A 16,530-nucleotide genomic window follows, 5' to 3' on the forward strand; every position below is an offset into this window, starting at 1 on the left:
TTTATTTTATATTTTATCTGAAGAAAAATGTATAATCTTGTTACAAGATACCAAGTCAGAAACCACTGAACAGCATAATCCAAACTATGTTGGATAGAACATTTTGTACAATATGTACTTGTGTATTACTTCAAACAGGTTGCCAAAAGACAAGGTACATTGTGGCAGCATGCAAAAAGCCACAGGGAGAGGCAGACAAATAAACATGACACAGCACAGAAAATATAGCATCTAATATAGAACCAACTGATTTCTGCGGGATACCTCCTGGGGCCCCTCAGACATACGCTATCGCCAGTGACTGGTCATCAACATTATCAAAGCTCTTTAATCATTCCTAATTTCCAATAGCGCTTTTGCCTTCCATTGATTTCTCCCCACCAGTAGTGTTCCTATCAAATAATGCAACTGAAGCTTTCTTGAATCAAGCACATATTACTGTTTTGAACTTAACAGGTAGCACCACTCTGATTAAAGAGTTGACTTATGGCATTGATTAGTGTGTTCCCAGACACAGATTTTAATGGTGTTCCCAGACATGGATCCCTGTACATATACATGAACCATTGCAGCCATTCCAAAGAAATTAAGAACAGTCTCCTAATTCATATCCAATCTGACTAACTGGAATCTGTATCATCCTGAGAGGTTTAATTTGTTTTGGATTCTTCAGCCCCGCAAGGCTCCTGTCTCAATTTCTGAGTTAATTATATACTGTACGTCAATCCAGTCTGATGTACAGTATATCATTAAAACACATCGTAGGGATACATTGAATAGGTGACCTTGGCACCACCCACATTCTAATATCCATCCACCTTCAGGGGGTCATCTGTGGTGGGTTGCTGTTGGAGGCCGTCAACCCGAGGGTTGTGGCTACCAGGGCAGCCACGTGTTCCCCCAGACAGGCGCATGTATCCAGCAGGGAGCGCGTGCGAGCGGTCAGCGTCAGCGAAGTGGAGATGTCCTCGTAGGCCTCCAGAGAAATGGCCCGGCGAGAGATGAGCACATCCAGCAGGTTGTTGAGACGGCCCTCCGTCATGCTCCGGACGATGCCCTCTCGTCTCTCACGCAGGATACGGCAACAGCTCACCTGGACAACACAAGGCCCCCCTGGTGACAAGGGGGGAGGGGGTCAAAGGGTCAGAGATGACGTAAACATAATGGTTCATTTGACATCATTCACTCTCTCACGCACTCAGGAAAATCACAAGGCAAACATAAGAAAATGGATACAAGTGGAGTACTGATTTGGAGTACTTTTTTTACTCATAGCACAGTATGATAACTTATGGAGAGAAACAAAGAACCCAGAGGGAGGAAGCACGCTGGATACAGATAAGACTGTGAAAGGATGGCCGTGCAGGAAACCAGCAAGACTCAAAACTGCTTACTGTGCACATGCAAACACACTCATATTCATAACCATTATACTTAGCTTTGTTTTTAAAGTGACATGCTAGAAAAAAACTGGGGGAAAAGGATAGAATACAAAGAAGTACATTGCAGATTGCTAGTCAGCCACTGTAAACGACAGTTATTTAATTTCAGTAGAGTAGTGGAGATTCGCCGACCAAACTGGGCAATAAGTGGGAGCTCTAAGCTTAAACCAAATGTCCTACCAGAGGAGATGGCCCTTGGCTGGTTAGGAGGGTCCTGATTTAGGGCTTTGGGGGGGCTGGAGAAGGGTGTGGGTAAGGGGGACGGTCTCTGCCCTGTCCCTGTATAATGCTCAGAACCAAGGCCACCGTGGTGACATCTGGGACTGCTGCAGGACGTCACAGAGCCACTCACACAGTCTGTGGGAAACAAGCTGCTTTTAGACAACAGGAGGGTCTCACTGACAAGAAATATAAATAAATACACTTTAAGTTCTTACCCTTAAGTTCTTGCCGCTTCAGGGGGTTTCCCTCTGTATATAACACTGTAGCTGGACTTAAGAGTGTCTTGTTAAGGCTGGATTTCTGTAGTAAGGCCATGCTCTTCTTTCCCACACTTTTAGAGTCTTTGGAACCACTGAGGGGCTTAGCAGTTAGATGTAAAAAAGTTAATAATTGTATTCATGAAAAACATTACAAGCCTAAAGTGCAATCATAATATTATAACATATGATCCAAACTCACCTGTAAGTTGTTTATCTCAAGGGGAATATCTTTAGCAGGATGTATTTTAGAGTCATCAAGCGCCCTCTCCTGGTAAAGGAACAAAACACAGCCACACACTATATTGGCCATTTAGCACAACCTCTCCAAGGAGCATAACCACTATTATAAACTAGTTACAAAAACGAACAGTAAACATAAAGACCAGTAAAAGCCATTAATATCATACATAAGTGTTTTGATGTACCAGAGTATTTATCCAATAAGCTGAAACTTTAAGCCAATTAAATATATCCTGATTCCCTCAGTTGCAACACACTGACAGGACAGGGATGGGAAAACAGAAAGATTTGGACTCAATATTATATGACCAAAAGATCATCTGTACCTTGTTTTCCCTCACACTGAGGGTAGCCCTTGTCATTTCATCGGGACCAAAGGTTGCTATGGCACTCCTCAGTTCCAGTGCACAGTCTGCGATGAGACAGCCACGGCAAAAACCGGACACAAGAAAGACGTGAGCCACGTAAATGCCTCGTTGACCATAAAGCACCACTGTCAATGATTCACCGAGGCACTCTTACACTCTGCTGGTGGGCGTCTGTGGGGGTCCGCGCTCCAGCAGCCGGTCATCAGCTGGGATAGGGTGTGGCAACGGGGTACACACCGGGGTAGCAACTCACCCTCCTGGCCTGAACCAACCGCGTCATCGCCCGAAAGCAGCTGAAGCAAATCTGCTCAGGCCACGCACAATGACAAGTCGCGTTAAAGATGCATTCTGGGATATTAAGCACACCAAATTAGTATGTTCCAATTTGTCTTTTTTTCACAGGATGTAGAATATCTAACGAATTGGATGACACAGTACACCACAAAATATATGTTTTAAGCACTACTGTCGGAGATTATACAAGAAATTGTGCATTGTTTTAATGCTCGACTAATTAAATATTGAGAATGATTTACAGCCCAGTATAACCTAGTCTCTTTTCATAAAACTATAGCTGCTATTTTGATAGTGAAAAGAAAAAGAAACCTACCTCCATCTGGTTTTCTTCTATTCAAAGTCTCCCACAGCAGTACACCAAAGCTATAGAGAGAAGAGAATTGCACACTGACTGAGCTCATTGATAACGGCATCTGTAGAAAATCTGCAAATCTGTCTCAGCTTTTAATCTGAATAGGCAAACACGTATCATTGTTTGAAGCCTCCAATGCGGTGTCAGAAGAAAATATAAATACGGTAACTTCAACCCAGCTAAAGTAGGACTTGTCTCCGGAGTTTATCTTACGCCTGCTAGTGCTAGCTACTGGTCATATAATGTGTCAAATTAAGGAAAGTCAACCTCACCTGTAGATATCTGCCTCTACAGACAGTGCAGTCTCTGCCAGGCCCTCGGGGGAGAGGTAAACAAGGTCCTTGAAGTGGGGCCCTCCTCTCCTCTTGCCTGGCAGGCCCCAGTCACACAGCTGGAGGTGGGATACACAGACAAAATGTACATTGGCATACATTCCCACATATAGACCAAAACAATACATGCCCTAACCCAAAACTGTAAAACAACACATGAACAGAAATGGCATTTTCAACCAAGTAAGTCTGGGTTAAGATGCCGTCTCATGCAGCGTCACATGGACATATAACATGCGTAGTTTGAGCTAATCTAGGACATAACATTGCAAGTACCATGTTTGGCCTTGAGCTTTTCTGTCCCTAATGACAGAGGGCGGTTGACTCAAACCCATTTACTGTATGCAAAATAAAGCATACACCTGTAAATATTACAATATTCCACGCCCAATGGATATTAATGCATTCCATCTGTCCTTTCAAAAACCGATCAGAGTAAATGTTTTTTACACTTTAAGTAGTGATGAAAAATTCCCGGAACTATTAAAAAAAAGTCTAGGTTTTTCCCAAATCCCACATGGTGGATTGCCAGAATAAGGAAAAAGCAGGATAGAGAACAAAGGAATTTTATTAAATGTTTCTGGAATATTACAAACTCATTAAGTAATTAGTTAACGGTTCTTTACCTTGGCCCGGTACTGCTGGTCCAGAAGAACATTGGTGGGTTTGAGGGCCTGGTGGGCAAGTGGGATGGAGTGGAGGTGGCACAACCCCTCCGCCACATCTGACAAGATGCCAAGCCGGAGCCTCATCGGTAGACTTGGATACATCTGGGTCTAAAGTAAATCCCAATGTCATACAGGTACATTATTATTTCTGTTCAGCTCATTAAATGAATAATAGATTAAAGGTAAATGCAAATTGCTAGTTGGTGGAAAATCCCATGACTCACACCATTGCAAACTGAAAACAAAAGAGCATGTGCCAGATACAGTAGAACAGGTTGACCACAGAGATAGACAGTCATGTGCTATGCTTTGCAGTGAAGTCATGTGTCTACGGTACTGCCTGAAGTTACATCACAGCAGGGCACTTTCCCCTGAAGCAGGAAAGAGCTATTTTTGGTCACAATTCATTGTCAGTGCTGACACACTGGAATACTGTTGCCTCAGCCAGGGACTTTCCAGATATCTTGTGGGATTAAAACCACCACATCATTGAAATAAAGCAATCAAAAAAAGGACATTATCTGATTAAAGTTTTAAGTGTCTAATGAAGCTTTAACCACTTATACAACAAACTATACTGTTTCAAAAATGTTTGTGTCTGCGCCTCAGATTAATGTAATTTTAAAAGAATATTTTTTTTAAACATCCCCTTAAAAGTGTGATGTGCATCTAAGTGGGGGGGGGGGGGGGGGGGGGCTGTTGAAATGCACCAAACTCATAGGCACTTACACAACATGTGTAAACGTTCAAGGTGGTGTAGACCATATATACAGTACTGCACACTGCAAACAAGGGGCATAATCCATTAGCCTCCTGCCACACACTATGTGCATATATTAATTGTGAAGACAGAATGCTCATACGGTTTTATGCTGACCTGGTATAGCAGGGAGTGAAGCGAGCCCTGGGGCATCCAATCATACAGCAAGCCCGTCAGACACCAAGCCTTATACACACCCAGAGGAACCAAAACCCGTTGTGAACTGACTTGTCTGACCACAGCCACATTCCTCATCCACTCCGACCACTCACTGGGATACAAAAGAACACACGTTCATATCATCAGCCTACAATATACACACAAATCTAAAAAACAAAAACAGACTTATTTTCTACATAACGTGGCATGAATATAGCCACGTCAATCTGTTGAAACGTTAGAGAAAAAAGCATTGGAGACTGTTAGAAAGCAGGGTGAGAACCAATGAGAAGCTGAGGCAGAGGAAGATACACTGTCATTGCATTTGACTTTGAGATTTAGCGACTTTACCTTTGTGCTAACGTGCGAGACGACAGTAACTTAATTGACACTTGCAGCCCTGTTCTTCCATAGGTACCCCGAAGACATCCGCCCGCGCTTGTTGGGCACAACATCACATTTAGGACATCCTCTTCACGAAAATGTTCCACAGCCATCAATAAGAAACAACCCCGTCGATTCAAATAATATTCTCTAACGTAGTATTATTTTATATTACTTTCTGCTCTGCTATTAAGTCTTTTTCATCGCACAATGAATTAACAAACTGAAGAGGAAACAGCAACTTGCCGCGTGTAGTGTGTTTACATCGAAGACGATAGGATATTTGGATCACGGAAATCCCCTGACTGCGGTAGGCTAAAAGGCGGGTCGTTCTACGGTCAACATGAGGTAATACCTAGAAATACCCTTTCAAAGCAACGTTGCGTGCAGCATACAATGCACAAACTGGGTCCAAAATAACGATTTTAAATAAACGTTTCTGGTTTGATATTAAGGTGAAGCAGTGGTTACTTCCAAAAAGAATGAGCCTAGAGGCCTACCAATAAAATCTATATAAATGTGAAATATGTAAAGGAACTGGATAAATATTCCAAATATTCCGAAAATATGTATGTGTGGACATAATGCATAAACATTTACAAATGCATAAAAACATGCTGTAGGGTCACTTTGGGGAAAACGCCCGGGAAATCTGTATTTTCTCACTGAAAAAAACTATGTTTGGTCAGATTTAGATTTACATATTGGGCAGAATGGTTCTATTTAATTGCAACTTAATCAAATGCCAAACTTTATAAACGTGGCGCTTTACCCCACTATCTGGGCAAAACACCCCTCCATATTGGGTAAAATATGATCTCGGGGGTTATTTTGCCCCCACTTAAGATTAAAGGTGTCAAAATAATTATATCAGTAGTATCTATACCTAAATCAGTTATATAAATCTATCTACATTCTAAAATATGTTTTGTTGGGTCTCGGGCGTCAGCTATAATTTGCTAGTTTTCTTTTTGTCAAAAAAGCTATGGCTAGATTTTAAATCAACACGCCTCAAAATGAGTCATGAGGACGAGAGATATGTCGGCGATGATGGTGTATACTTCTGGAAACGCGGTGTTCTTACACTAGCACACTGGAACATACAGCCTAACAAAAACCTGCACATTACAGGTATCTTCCGTGGGAATAAACAGCGATATTTGTCGATAATAAAATGCGGAAAACGTAATCATTTGACTGTTGTCTTTAAAGATAAAGAAGATAAATAATGTTTTGTTCAACTAAGATCAGGAAAACGTATGCTTAACTGACAATGAAGTAGGGCACACATCAACACACAAGCAAGCATATCGCAGCAACGGAAAATAGCAAGAGGAGATTCTGGTAGGGCGACAGTTTTCGGCACAACACCGGCACTGCAAATGGTATATGAATTAGATATGCTCCAAATTGATAAGAAATGCCCCCTCTGTCATTTCATCCGGGAGCTGGGACAGTTTTTCTCTGAAGTGACAATATCCAAACATTATATATGACCTTTATTTTAACTTTATTACAATATCAAATTACTTTTGACTAATATTTTTAAATATTTTTTGTTAAACATGCAAATGTATTAAGTAAAAACAAATACTTAAATCAATAATATTGAGTAATTCATTCAATAACAGTACCAATAGGCCTATTACATTTGATGCTAATATATGCTCAGTAAACTAGCGATTAAATTAAATACGACATACACTGTATGACCAAAAGTATGTGGTTATTGAGTTCCGGCTTTTCAGCCACACCCATTCTCACAGGTGCATAAAATCCAGCACATAACCAGGAAATCTCCAAAGACAAACATTGGCAGTGCAATGGGTCCTACTGAAGAGTTCAGTGACTATAAACGTGGCAGTGTCACAAGATTCCCCCTTTGCCAATTTGTGACATTTCTGCCCAACTAGATCTTCCCTGGTCAACTGTTAGTGCTATAATTGTGAAGTAGAATTATCCAGAAGCAACAACAACCCAGTCACGAAGTGGTAGACCACACAAACTCACAGAGCGGGGCCACCAAAAATCGACTAGCATCTGTTGCATCACTTACCACAGAGTTCCAAACTGCCTCTGGAAGCAACATCAGCACAAGAACTGTGAATCGGGAGATTAATTAAATGGTTTTCTATGGCCGAGCAGCTGTACACAAGCCTCACATTAACATGCGTGATGCCAAGCATCGGTGCAAAGCATGCCGCCACTGGATGCTGGAGCAGTGGAAACGTGTTCTCTGGAGTGATGAATCACACTTCACTATCTCGCAGTCTGATGGACAAATCTGGGTGTGGTGAATGCTGTAAAGTTTGGTGGAGGAGGGATAACGGTCTGGGGCTGTGTTTCAGGGTTTGGGCTAGGTCCCTTAGTTCCAGTGAAGGATTGTCTTAATGCTACAGGATACAAAGACATTTTAGACAGTTTGGTGCTTCTAAATTCATGGCAACAGTTTGAAGAAGGCATGACTGCCCCAGCGCACAAAGTGTGATCCATAAAACATGGTTAAAAAATGTTGGTGAGGAGGAACTTGAGTGGCCTGCACAGAATCCTGACCTCAACCCCCTGAACGCCTTTGGGATGAATTTAAACGGCAATTGCAAGCTAGGCCCTCTCTTCCAACAGACAGCAGTGCCTGATCTCAAAAATGCTCTTTTGCCCGAATGGGCACAAATTCCCACAGAGACACTCCAAAATCGTTTCTTGTGGAAAGCCTTCCCAAAGGAGTGGCGGCTATTATAGCTGCAAAGTGGAGGGGGACTCCATATTAATGCCCATCATGGTTTTAAAAGTTTTTTTTAAGTCGCTTACTTAGCCTAAGGCCTCCCTAATGACATATAAAAAATAAATTTAGAGGTCTTAGAGAATTTCAGGGGCGTTTAAGCCCGGGAGGTGTGCAAAACTTATGTTGAATTGTTCAGAATATAATTTGCATTATGTTTCAATAACAATTCATTTGTTGAATAGTCAAGTATATTGTTGGTATTTCGTTTGGCAAATATTTATTAGGCATAATACGTTTGATTAATTAGTACACATAAGATGCTGAATCTTCATGAAAATGAGAAGAGAAAATTAATGGGCAAATTATAGGATGTGCAAGTTCTAACTCCCATACCCATCATCTGTCTCCTGAACGCAGCCCTTGTCCCAGATCACCATCACCGGAATTCTGAAAACCTGTTTCACCTGCCACCTGTGTGTTTGGACGCTCTCTGTCTGTATTATGGATGTATTTTGCCTGTGCATCTGCCTCACCTTTTATTAAAATGATCTGCACTCTGCACTTGGGTTTACATCTGCCATTCATTACGGGATATTTGTTATTTTGTTTCTCTCCTAAAGAAAAACAGTGATGTGCAAAATATTTGTTAAATTGTTCAGGATGCTTCGAAAGACTAGTTCTGGCCAACCTTATGTCCTGCCTCCCCCCAACACTGGATCCCTACCAGTTTTCCTACCGGTCGAACAGGGCTACAGAGGATGCCATTTCCACGGCTCTGCACTCTGCCCTGACCCACCTGGACAAAACCAACACCTATGTGAGAATGCTATTCAGAGACTACAGCTCAGCATTCAACACTTTCATAACCTCTAGGCTGGTCAACAAACTCCATGACCTAGGGATCAGCCCCTCTCTCTCCTACTGGACTCTGGACTTCCTAACCAACAGACCCCAGTCTGTCAGGTTAGACAACTTCACCTCCTCCACCCTGTTACTGAACACTGATGTACCACAAGGCTGTGTGCTGAGCCCTCTCCTGTACTCTCTCTTCACCCACGACTGCGTTCCTGTACACAGTTCCAACACCATCGTCAAGTTCTCAGACAACACCACGGTGGTAGGCCTAATTAGTGACAATGACGAGTCAGCCTACAGGGAAGAGGTAATGCGCCTGGCGGCATGGTGCGCTGACAACAACTTAACCCTCAACGCAAAGAAAACCAAAGAGCTCATTGTGGATTACAGGAAGTCTAAAAGCTGCAGCCAGGACCCAGTCCTTATTGATAGTACTGAGGTGGAGCGTGTCCAGCTTCAAATCTCTGAGGACCTCTCCTGGACCATCAACACCTCAGCTCTGGTCAAAAAGGCACAACAACGCCTGTACTTTTTGAGTGTGGTTTAGCAGCTGCTCCATAGCCGAACGGAAGGCCCTTCAATGGATGGTGAAAACCGCCCAGCACATCACTGGTGTTAGAAATCGGCCGTTTCGTATAGTGGTTGTAATAATTAGCATACCCGTTTGTCAAGGGAGAGAGAAAGTATATTATTTATTGCAGCATTAGAAAGTCTTGTTCATGAGATTACGGACCTGGTCTTCCTTACACAACCTCAATCTCATCTCAGTCAATCTCTTCTCACTGTAATGTTGGTTACCAGCTAGCCTATACATTAAGGGCGTTTCTAACTTTTTAGGAGTCAACCCCCATGCCATATGGCCATCGTAAACATTCCTGTCATTAGAGCGCTACCTACTGAGAGATAATCTAAACAGAGAGGTTTCTGTTGTTCTCATTATCTAGGCACATTCACTTCCAATGAAACGTACATTCATATTGTAATTGTTAATGCTCAGATTCTACAGTCCCCCCTATCAAACATTTAAAGAAAAACATTACATGTTTGATAAAACATTACAATTCAATTCCTAATGAAAAGAAGAGGCCCATACGTATATGTTACAAATGACTAAAATGAGTATCTGACCAATCAGGTCTTATTGTTCCTCAAATGAAAATGAATGTAAACAAGACAATTGACACACCACACTCCGACACATAACACAATGTATGACAGTCATCAATCCAGTCCCCACCTCAGATTATAAAGGTCAAGAAACATTGACATCCACAGGTTATTATCAGTGTTAACGGTGTTCAGCAGAAAACCAGACTCAACATGACATCATGATTAAAACGTTTCCCCCAAAGTCCATTGAACAATCAAAACCCCCCTTGTCTGTATCATGATCCATGCGACAAAATCATACAAAAGACTTATGCATATCCTGTTGTACCTGTGACAGATTTCTATCTATAAAATAGGGAAAACATCTACCTTTGACAGGGACTACCTATAATAGGGGACACTTCCCTGTCCAAACATACCATGATAGCCATCATAATGTAGATCATTAAGCATCATCAAAAATACGCTGAAGTCCAATCCTGGGATTGTCATCGTACAGAGTTTCCCACCTGTCTTGCGAGAAACAAACCTTCATACATATGAAATCACCCTATCAGTTTATTTAGGAAAATCTTAGATTGTAAGGAAAGAAGTTAGTTTCCAATCAAGTGTCCTTCAGTTCTTGTCTTCAGTTTTCTTTGTCTTGCATCAATGATGAAAGTTCAAATATCAGTTATTGCAGTCAGTGTGATGTGGACCCAGCAATTTGCCTGGTTGTCCTAACAAGTCAGTGTAGGTGTGTAATGGAACAGTGAGTTTCCAACACTTCACTTAATCAAGATTAACACCACAACAGTGTCTTCCACTGTGTTGGGACCATATGACCTTTCCAGTCAACTGGCCCGTGGTACTCTGACCTGTAGTATTTGGAGTCCTTCAGGACTCAGGTGGATTCTCCTCTCATCTCGCTGTCAACGATTCATCTATAAATGGAGTGTGAAGCCAAGTGATCTGACCCTGGCATTGTTCTGCCATGTGAGTGGTCAGGAAAATATGAAACAGATTCAACCAATGTGGTTGTAGAAGTCCTTCTTGAACATGTTGCTGGTGCTCACACACTCAGTTGTCTGTGTCCAGTCAGTGACGTGATGTATCATCAGAAAAGGGGTTGTGATGTCCTGATCTGTTGAAAGTATAACTGCAAAACAACGATTAGTGTGGTTCAACAGTCCATCGGACTTTCATCCACTGGGTATGGTTCCGTCAACTCCCAACAATGACGACAATAGATCAGTCCTGAAAACTTGTGGAACTTGACTTTGCTTAGCCAAATCAGAAATGGTTAGATCTATACTATTCAACCATTAAAATGTTAGACCTTACATCAAACAAAACAATTTCCAAATAAACCAATTAAAAACATCCTGTAAATGGAAAATGTAAAACATAACAGACGCCAATGCTCCGTTATAACTATGCAAACAGGAAAAACTAATTTTTTCACAAAACTCCTTATAAATACCAATTTGATTTGCCTTGAGCCCTAAGCTCAACTCTTTCCAATCATAATCAATTATCATATCATACATCCCCCCTGCCTTCACTTCATTAAGTCAATGGAAAATGACACCATGAGTGAATGCAAAACAATGACAAATAAGGCTACAGGAGGCGCCATCCTGAACCCACACTGGCCATCTTTTCAGGACAGACATGAAAAATAGAGAATTGGTAGTAGGGATGGATCTATAATCCATTCGATAGCTCTCAAATTTGTCTTTGCAACAGTACCATCACACAGGTCTGTGAAATTGGCTATCATGCATTTATAATATCCTGTAGTTTCTTGGCACATGCCTAACTAAATTGTTTGGCCCCCAGGGGATAAACTGTGCAACTAAATTGTAGGAGTGAAAAACTCCAGCCCATGTGCAGTGGTTTACCTGTTGCAACCACCAGGGCAATTGTATTAGCATAGCGACAGCATACAACTTTAGAATTTTTACAGGCAATGGCCAAACTACCTCATGAAAAACAGTGTCTTGAGTAACCTCCTAAATTTTAGGGAATTCGCAAAGTTCATTTTCATTTTTATTCCAAATAGTGGCGGTCAGCTAAACCTTAAATCACAACTTTATGCTTTTTCTTTGTTCTATCATCAACAATGGGGGATGACTTTTGGTCTCTACCCTCACTTCAGTTGGTTTCAAAATCATACATTTCAACATTAAAGCAAATGAGAGGAAAATATATTTAGCTTTCACTTAATTTTTGTTTATCCCAAAAATGTATATGCTTTTGTTGATAAAATTACCATAGATGAGACCAGACTGAACACTCGAATTTAACCCTTAGTAATAGGCTACTCTGATGTAATGGGAAAGGTTGCTACTATGAGCTCCACCCATTTATGGTAATCCATTAAAAAGGCCAAATGTTAGTTTATGGTCCTCAGACTATCCTATCAATTTAGCCGACATCCTTGGTTAACTGGAGATTTTGATTTAGTGTCCAACCCATCTAATATTTTCGCAGTTTGTAGAAATGTGCTCATCATTATCTATACAACAACTCAACATTAGGGTGGAAATTAAGAAACTCTTAAGAATGGCAACCCAGACAGAAAACAGATGTATGACGTCACTAAAATCAAGGTACAATAAGTAATCCAAAGGAAACTCAATGTAGGCCTTAAACACGGTTACATCAATACTCTATTTGTTCATTAGTCAATTTTCCATTTTAGAATTTGAACTCCATTAACGAGTATCAGGTGTTGGTTTTGAAAACAAGCATTATACCAGTTATCGTTGGTAAATACAAATAAGAGAAACTATATTATTTAACCAAACTCAATTCAGCATTTAAAATACATCTAATTGTTATGTTGGGGAATAAACTCGCTTCAGCTGTATTACCCTTTTTTTTTTTAAGGCTATGACTATATTGGATTCAAATTCAGTCCTCATGGGACACTGCATGTCTCCTTAACGTACAAGTCTATCACCATGTGGATTCTTCATCCTACAACTTATACAATATATAAGGAGAGCGAAAACACAATACGTTAACCTTTTTGTAAGACAACCTTGAGACTATTTTACCAGATTAGAAAATCATTGTACCAAATTCTAATTCATCATAGGTTTCAGACGTACCCACTTGTGCTAGCGAACAGCTCAGCAAGCAACAGACAAGTACCACGTGGTAGGCCTTGATTAAGGCCTACCTACATTGTCGTGAGACCTCCCTTGAGGCCTTACGGTTTTAAACATTATCATCAACGCAGTAAATACGTTTGACTCAAAATTACATAAGTACACATGACAAAGCACAACAAAACAGGTTATTTCTTGAATACCTATTAAAACATGTTCAAGCATGACAGAACAAAACAGGCTATTTCGAATGCCTATTAAAACATGCTATATAACATATATATATAAACTACATGTAATATTTAATTAAATAAGCTTGGCTATTACCGAGTAAGGTGATCAGGTTTCCTTGATAAGTTCCAGCTTCATTTAACGATTAAGTACGATACATTTTTAGGAAATAAACATTTAAGAACTCTGAATCAATGATTATGAAAGCTCACGTCAGTTCCTAGTATTGTCCATGATTCCAGGATCCCATAAGAGAGACTCCATCTTGAGACTACTCTCGGTCAGCCAGGTGGTCAAACAGAATGAATCTTCGTCCATTTCGATTGTCTCCTTTTGCGCCTTTCGACTTTTGTCCTTTCTCTGCCATCTTAACTTTCCTCTGTCTTCTCTCTTCGTCTGTACCACACTCTCCATCTGTCCATATACAACTTCCTCGGAATCCATCTTGTTTAGCCGGAAAACGTTCTTTTTCTTTCTGTCCATTTCGAGTCCAGGCATCGTTGTTAATGATCCTTTTCGTTCTTGATGGTATCCTATTCGCGCCTTGCTTTTTAAACATGAACGCATCATGCGCGTCAGAGGCTGCAGTCCTCTTGTTGTATTTGTACAACTGGACGGCATTATATTTTTACTTGTACAAGTCACTGTATAATTGCCGAAAAATACAATATCACACACTAATCCCGAAAAGGAAAATGGAGTGTCATCATACTATGGACATGGAATACAGTTCAGCACTGAAGCACACCGGTCAACGCCCCAACAAATTGAGACGGACTGTCCGCACCCGCAGACAGATTCCACGCAATAAAAATCACGGCCTAGTCGGGTCGTCATAGGGCTTCTTTGGGCAAACTAACGCTTTTTTGCAATCTTGACAGTTCGTTCTATGGCGTAGTTTTACGACTCACTGTTCAGTTGTCTTCAGCAACCAGTAACCCGGGAAAACAACTTCTTCCTCATGATTACAAATCGAGCCCCTAAGCTCTCCAACCGAAGTTCAGCAGAATCGTTAAAACATATCCATCCGGGTCACGGCACCATCATGTTAGAAATCGGCCGTTTCGTATAGTGGTTGTAATAATTAGCATACCCGTTTGTCAAGGGAGAGAGAAAGTATATTATTTATTGCAGCATTAGAAAGTCTTGTTCATGAGGTTACGGACCTGGTCTTCCTTACACAACCTCAATCACTGTAATGTTGGTTACCAGCTAGCCTATACATTAAGGGCGTTTCTAACTTTTTAGGAGTCAACCCCCATGCCATATGGCCATCGTAAACATTCCTGTCATTAGAGCGCTCTCTGTTGTTCTCATTATCTAGGCACATTCACTTCCAATGAAACGTACATTCATATTGTAATTGTTAATGCTCAGATTCTACACTGGTGATCAGCTTCCTGCCATCGCAGACCTCTAGCACAAGCGGTGTCTGAGCAGGGTGCGTGGGATCATCAGGGATCCTTCACACCCTAGCTACAAACAGTTTGTCCAACCATCAGGCAAGCAGTACAGGTCTCTTCGGTCCCGCACCACCAGGCTCAGGAACAGTTTCTTCCCATCTACTGTAACCCTGCTGAACTCTGTGACCCAGAGAATTCTGTGAACTCTGTGACCCATCACTAACCATAACCTCCCCCCACCTCTCAGGTCCTTGTTGCACTACTCCCTTGTACTACTCTGACACTGCTTTGCAAAGCTTGATAATGAAAGTTCATCTGTTGTTGCAGGTACGCAATTTCATTTCATGGCATAAGAACATATTTTTTTCTTTCATGGCATAACAATACTTTTTATTTCATTCGTGAATGAAATTAATACAATAACTATCAATAAAGGTGACCATAACCAACTTTTTCATGAGAGAATCGTGGAATCTACCAGAAATAATTAATAAATGTTGTTGCTCTCAATAGATTCGAACTTAGGTCTTTCACACGAGAGGCACTGCCTTTAACCACTACACCACAGCATTACAAGTTTCACCAGTCGCAATTGTGCACCACTGAGCATTGTGTTAAACTGACTAACATTTCTTATATAGTTCACTTCCACCATAGACAAAGTGGGATGTGCTTTTGGAAGATTAAGTCGTAAAACATGGTAAAAACAAAAAAACTGGTAAATAGTCTCTAACCCAGTGAGCAATCGCTGGGGTGCCGCCAGCGGCTATAATGTCGTACAGCCAGCGGGTCACCAGCTTTTGCCGCTTTTCTCCTGATCTCAATTCGCATAAGCTAATTTGCATCTCAGGCGGCTTTCCACCAGCGGCCAGGCTGCGTTACGCTGGCGGCAAGCCGCCGAAAAGAGGGCGTGCGCTTTAGGCTGCTGTATCTGCTTGTGTGAAAACTAGAAGGAACATTCATTTTAGCGACTTGGTTCTCTCGTCAACTCTTGTTCAAAGTGTATAAGCTATATTCTCTGAATTGGACAATACAACATGTGGATTATCACATTGTTTTACTACAATTTGATGAACTCCCAAAACAAACGAAGATCAAGGATTTTTTGGACATCAGACTGAAAATTGGTGAACGCCGAGTCACCTACATCTATGGTGTGTTCTGTTCTATTATAAATAACTAGCGTTAAGTGTTGTTAGGTTACTGAGTAAGAACGTAATGACTGTTTTGTATTAAATAATGACTGTTTTTAATATTCTATTAATATTAAAATTCTTTAGTCAAGTTACTGGTAGCTGAACGCAAGTTCTAAACCATTGGCGGGAAAACAAGTTATAGAAACTGAGCTTGAAAAAAAACAGCGTTGGCCTGAGATGAAATACCTACAGTAACCCTTGTTTCTTCGTGTGTCCACATGTTTGGTTGCTTACTATTTTCTGTTTCTTCGTTTATCCTCAAGTTCAAACGTTTTGTGCTTCTTCGCATATCAACAGTTGAACAGGTATGATAACATCGTTAGCTAACTTGTCTAAATTGTGTTTCTTAGGGTATCAACAAGTTAGAATTTTTTTATGTGCTTACGCCTTGTAACTTTTATCAACTGATACGTAACATTGGCTAAATCATG

General features: G+C 41.0%; 1 protein-coding gene across 3 annotated transcripts; it reads right to left on the bottom strand.

Annotated features, from left to right (window-relative positions):
* si:dkey-181f22.4 (receptor-interacting serine/threonine-protein kinase 2) lies at positions 1 to 5,751 on the bottom strand. Of its 3 annotated transcripts, none has more exons than XM_020052224.3 (11): positions 5,452 to 5,751; positions 5,059 to 5,212; positions 4,140 to 4,289; positions 3,454 to 3,572; positions 3,143 to 3,192; positions 2,687 to 2,836; positions 2,491 to 2,576; positions 2,124 to 2,192; positions 1,880 to 2,024; positions 1,623 to 1,799; positions 1 to 1,113 (listed from the first exon to the last, which is right to left on the bottom strand). In XM_020052224.3, the coding sequence occupies exons 1-11, from the start codon at positions 5,595 to 5,597 to the stop codon at positions 821 to 823; spliced, it is 1,539 nt and encodes a 512-aa protein (XP_019907783.2). In that variant the 5' UTR covers positions 5,598 to 5,751; the 3' UTR covers positions 1 to 820. The 3 variants fall into 3 exon arrangements, with proteins under 3 accessions (XP_019907783.2, XP_034151628.1, XP_034151626.1); XM_034295735.1 differs by lacking the exon at positions 1 to 1,113 and adding an exon at positions 1,127 to 1,470; XM_034295737.1 differs by lacking the exon at positions 5,059 to 5,212 and having other exon boundaries at positions 5,452 to 5,539.
* Between the last annotated feature and the right edge of the window lie 10,779 nt (positions 5,752 to 16,530).

Source organism: Esox lucius, chromosome 2, assembly GCF_011004845.1.
Source record: "Esox lucius isolate fEsoLuc1 chromosome 2, fEsoLuc1.pri, whole genome shotgun sequence".
NCBI lineage: Eukaryota > Metazoa > Chordata > Actinopteri > Esociformes > Esocidae > Esox > Esox lucius.

Excerpts from the sequence above, each read along its gene's own strand:
- si:dkey-181f22.4 (XM_020052224.3), bottom strand. The coding sequence starts at position 5,597 with ATGGCTGTGGAACATTTTCGTGAAGAGGATGTCCTAAATGTGATGTTG. Across the intron at positions 2,577-2,686 it reads CAGACGCCCACCAGCAGAGT|ACTGTGCACTGGAACTGAGG; the intron begins GTAAGAGTGCCT and ends GTCTCATCGCAG. Across the intron at positions 1,800-1,879 it reads GAAGCGGCAAGAACTTAAGG|ACTGTGTGAGTGGCTCTGTG; the intron begins GTAAGAACTTAA and ends TGTTTCCCACAG.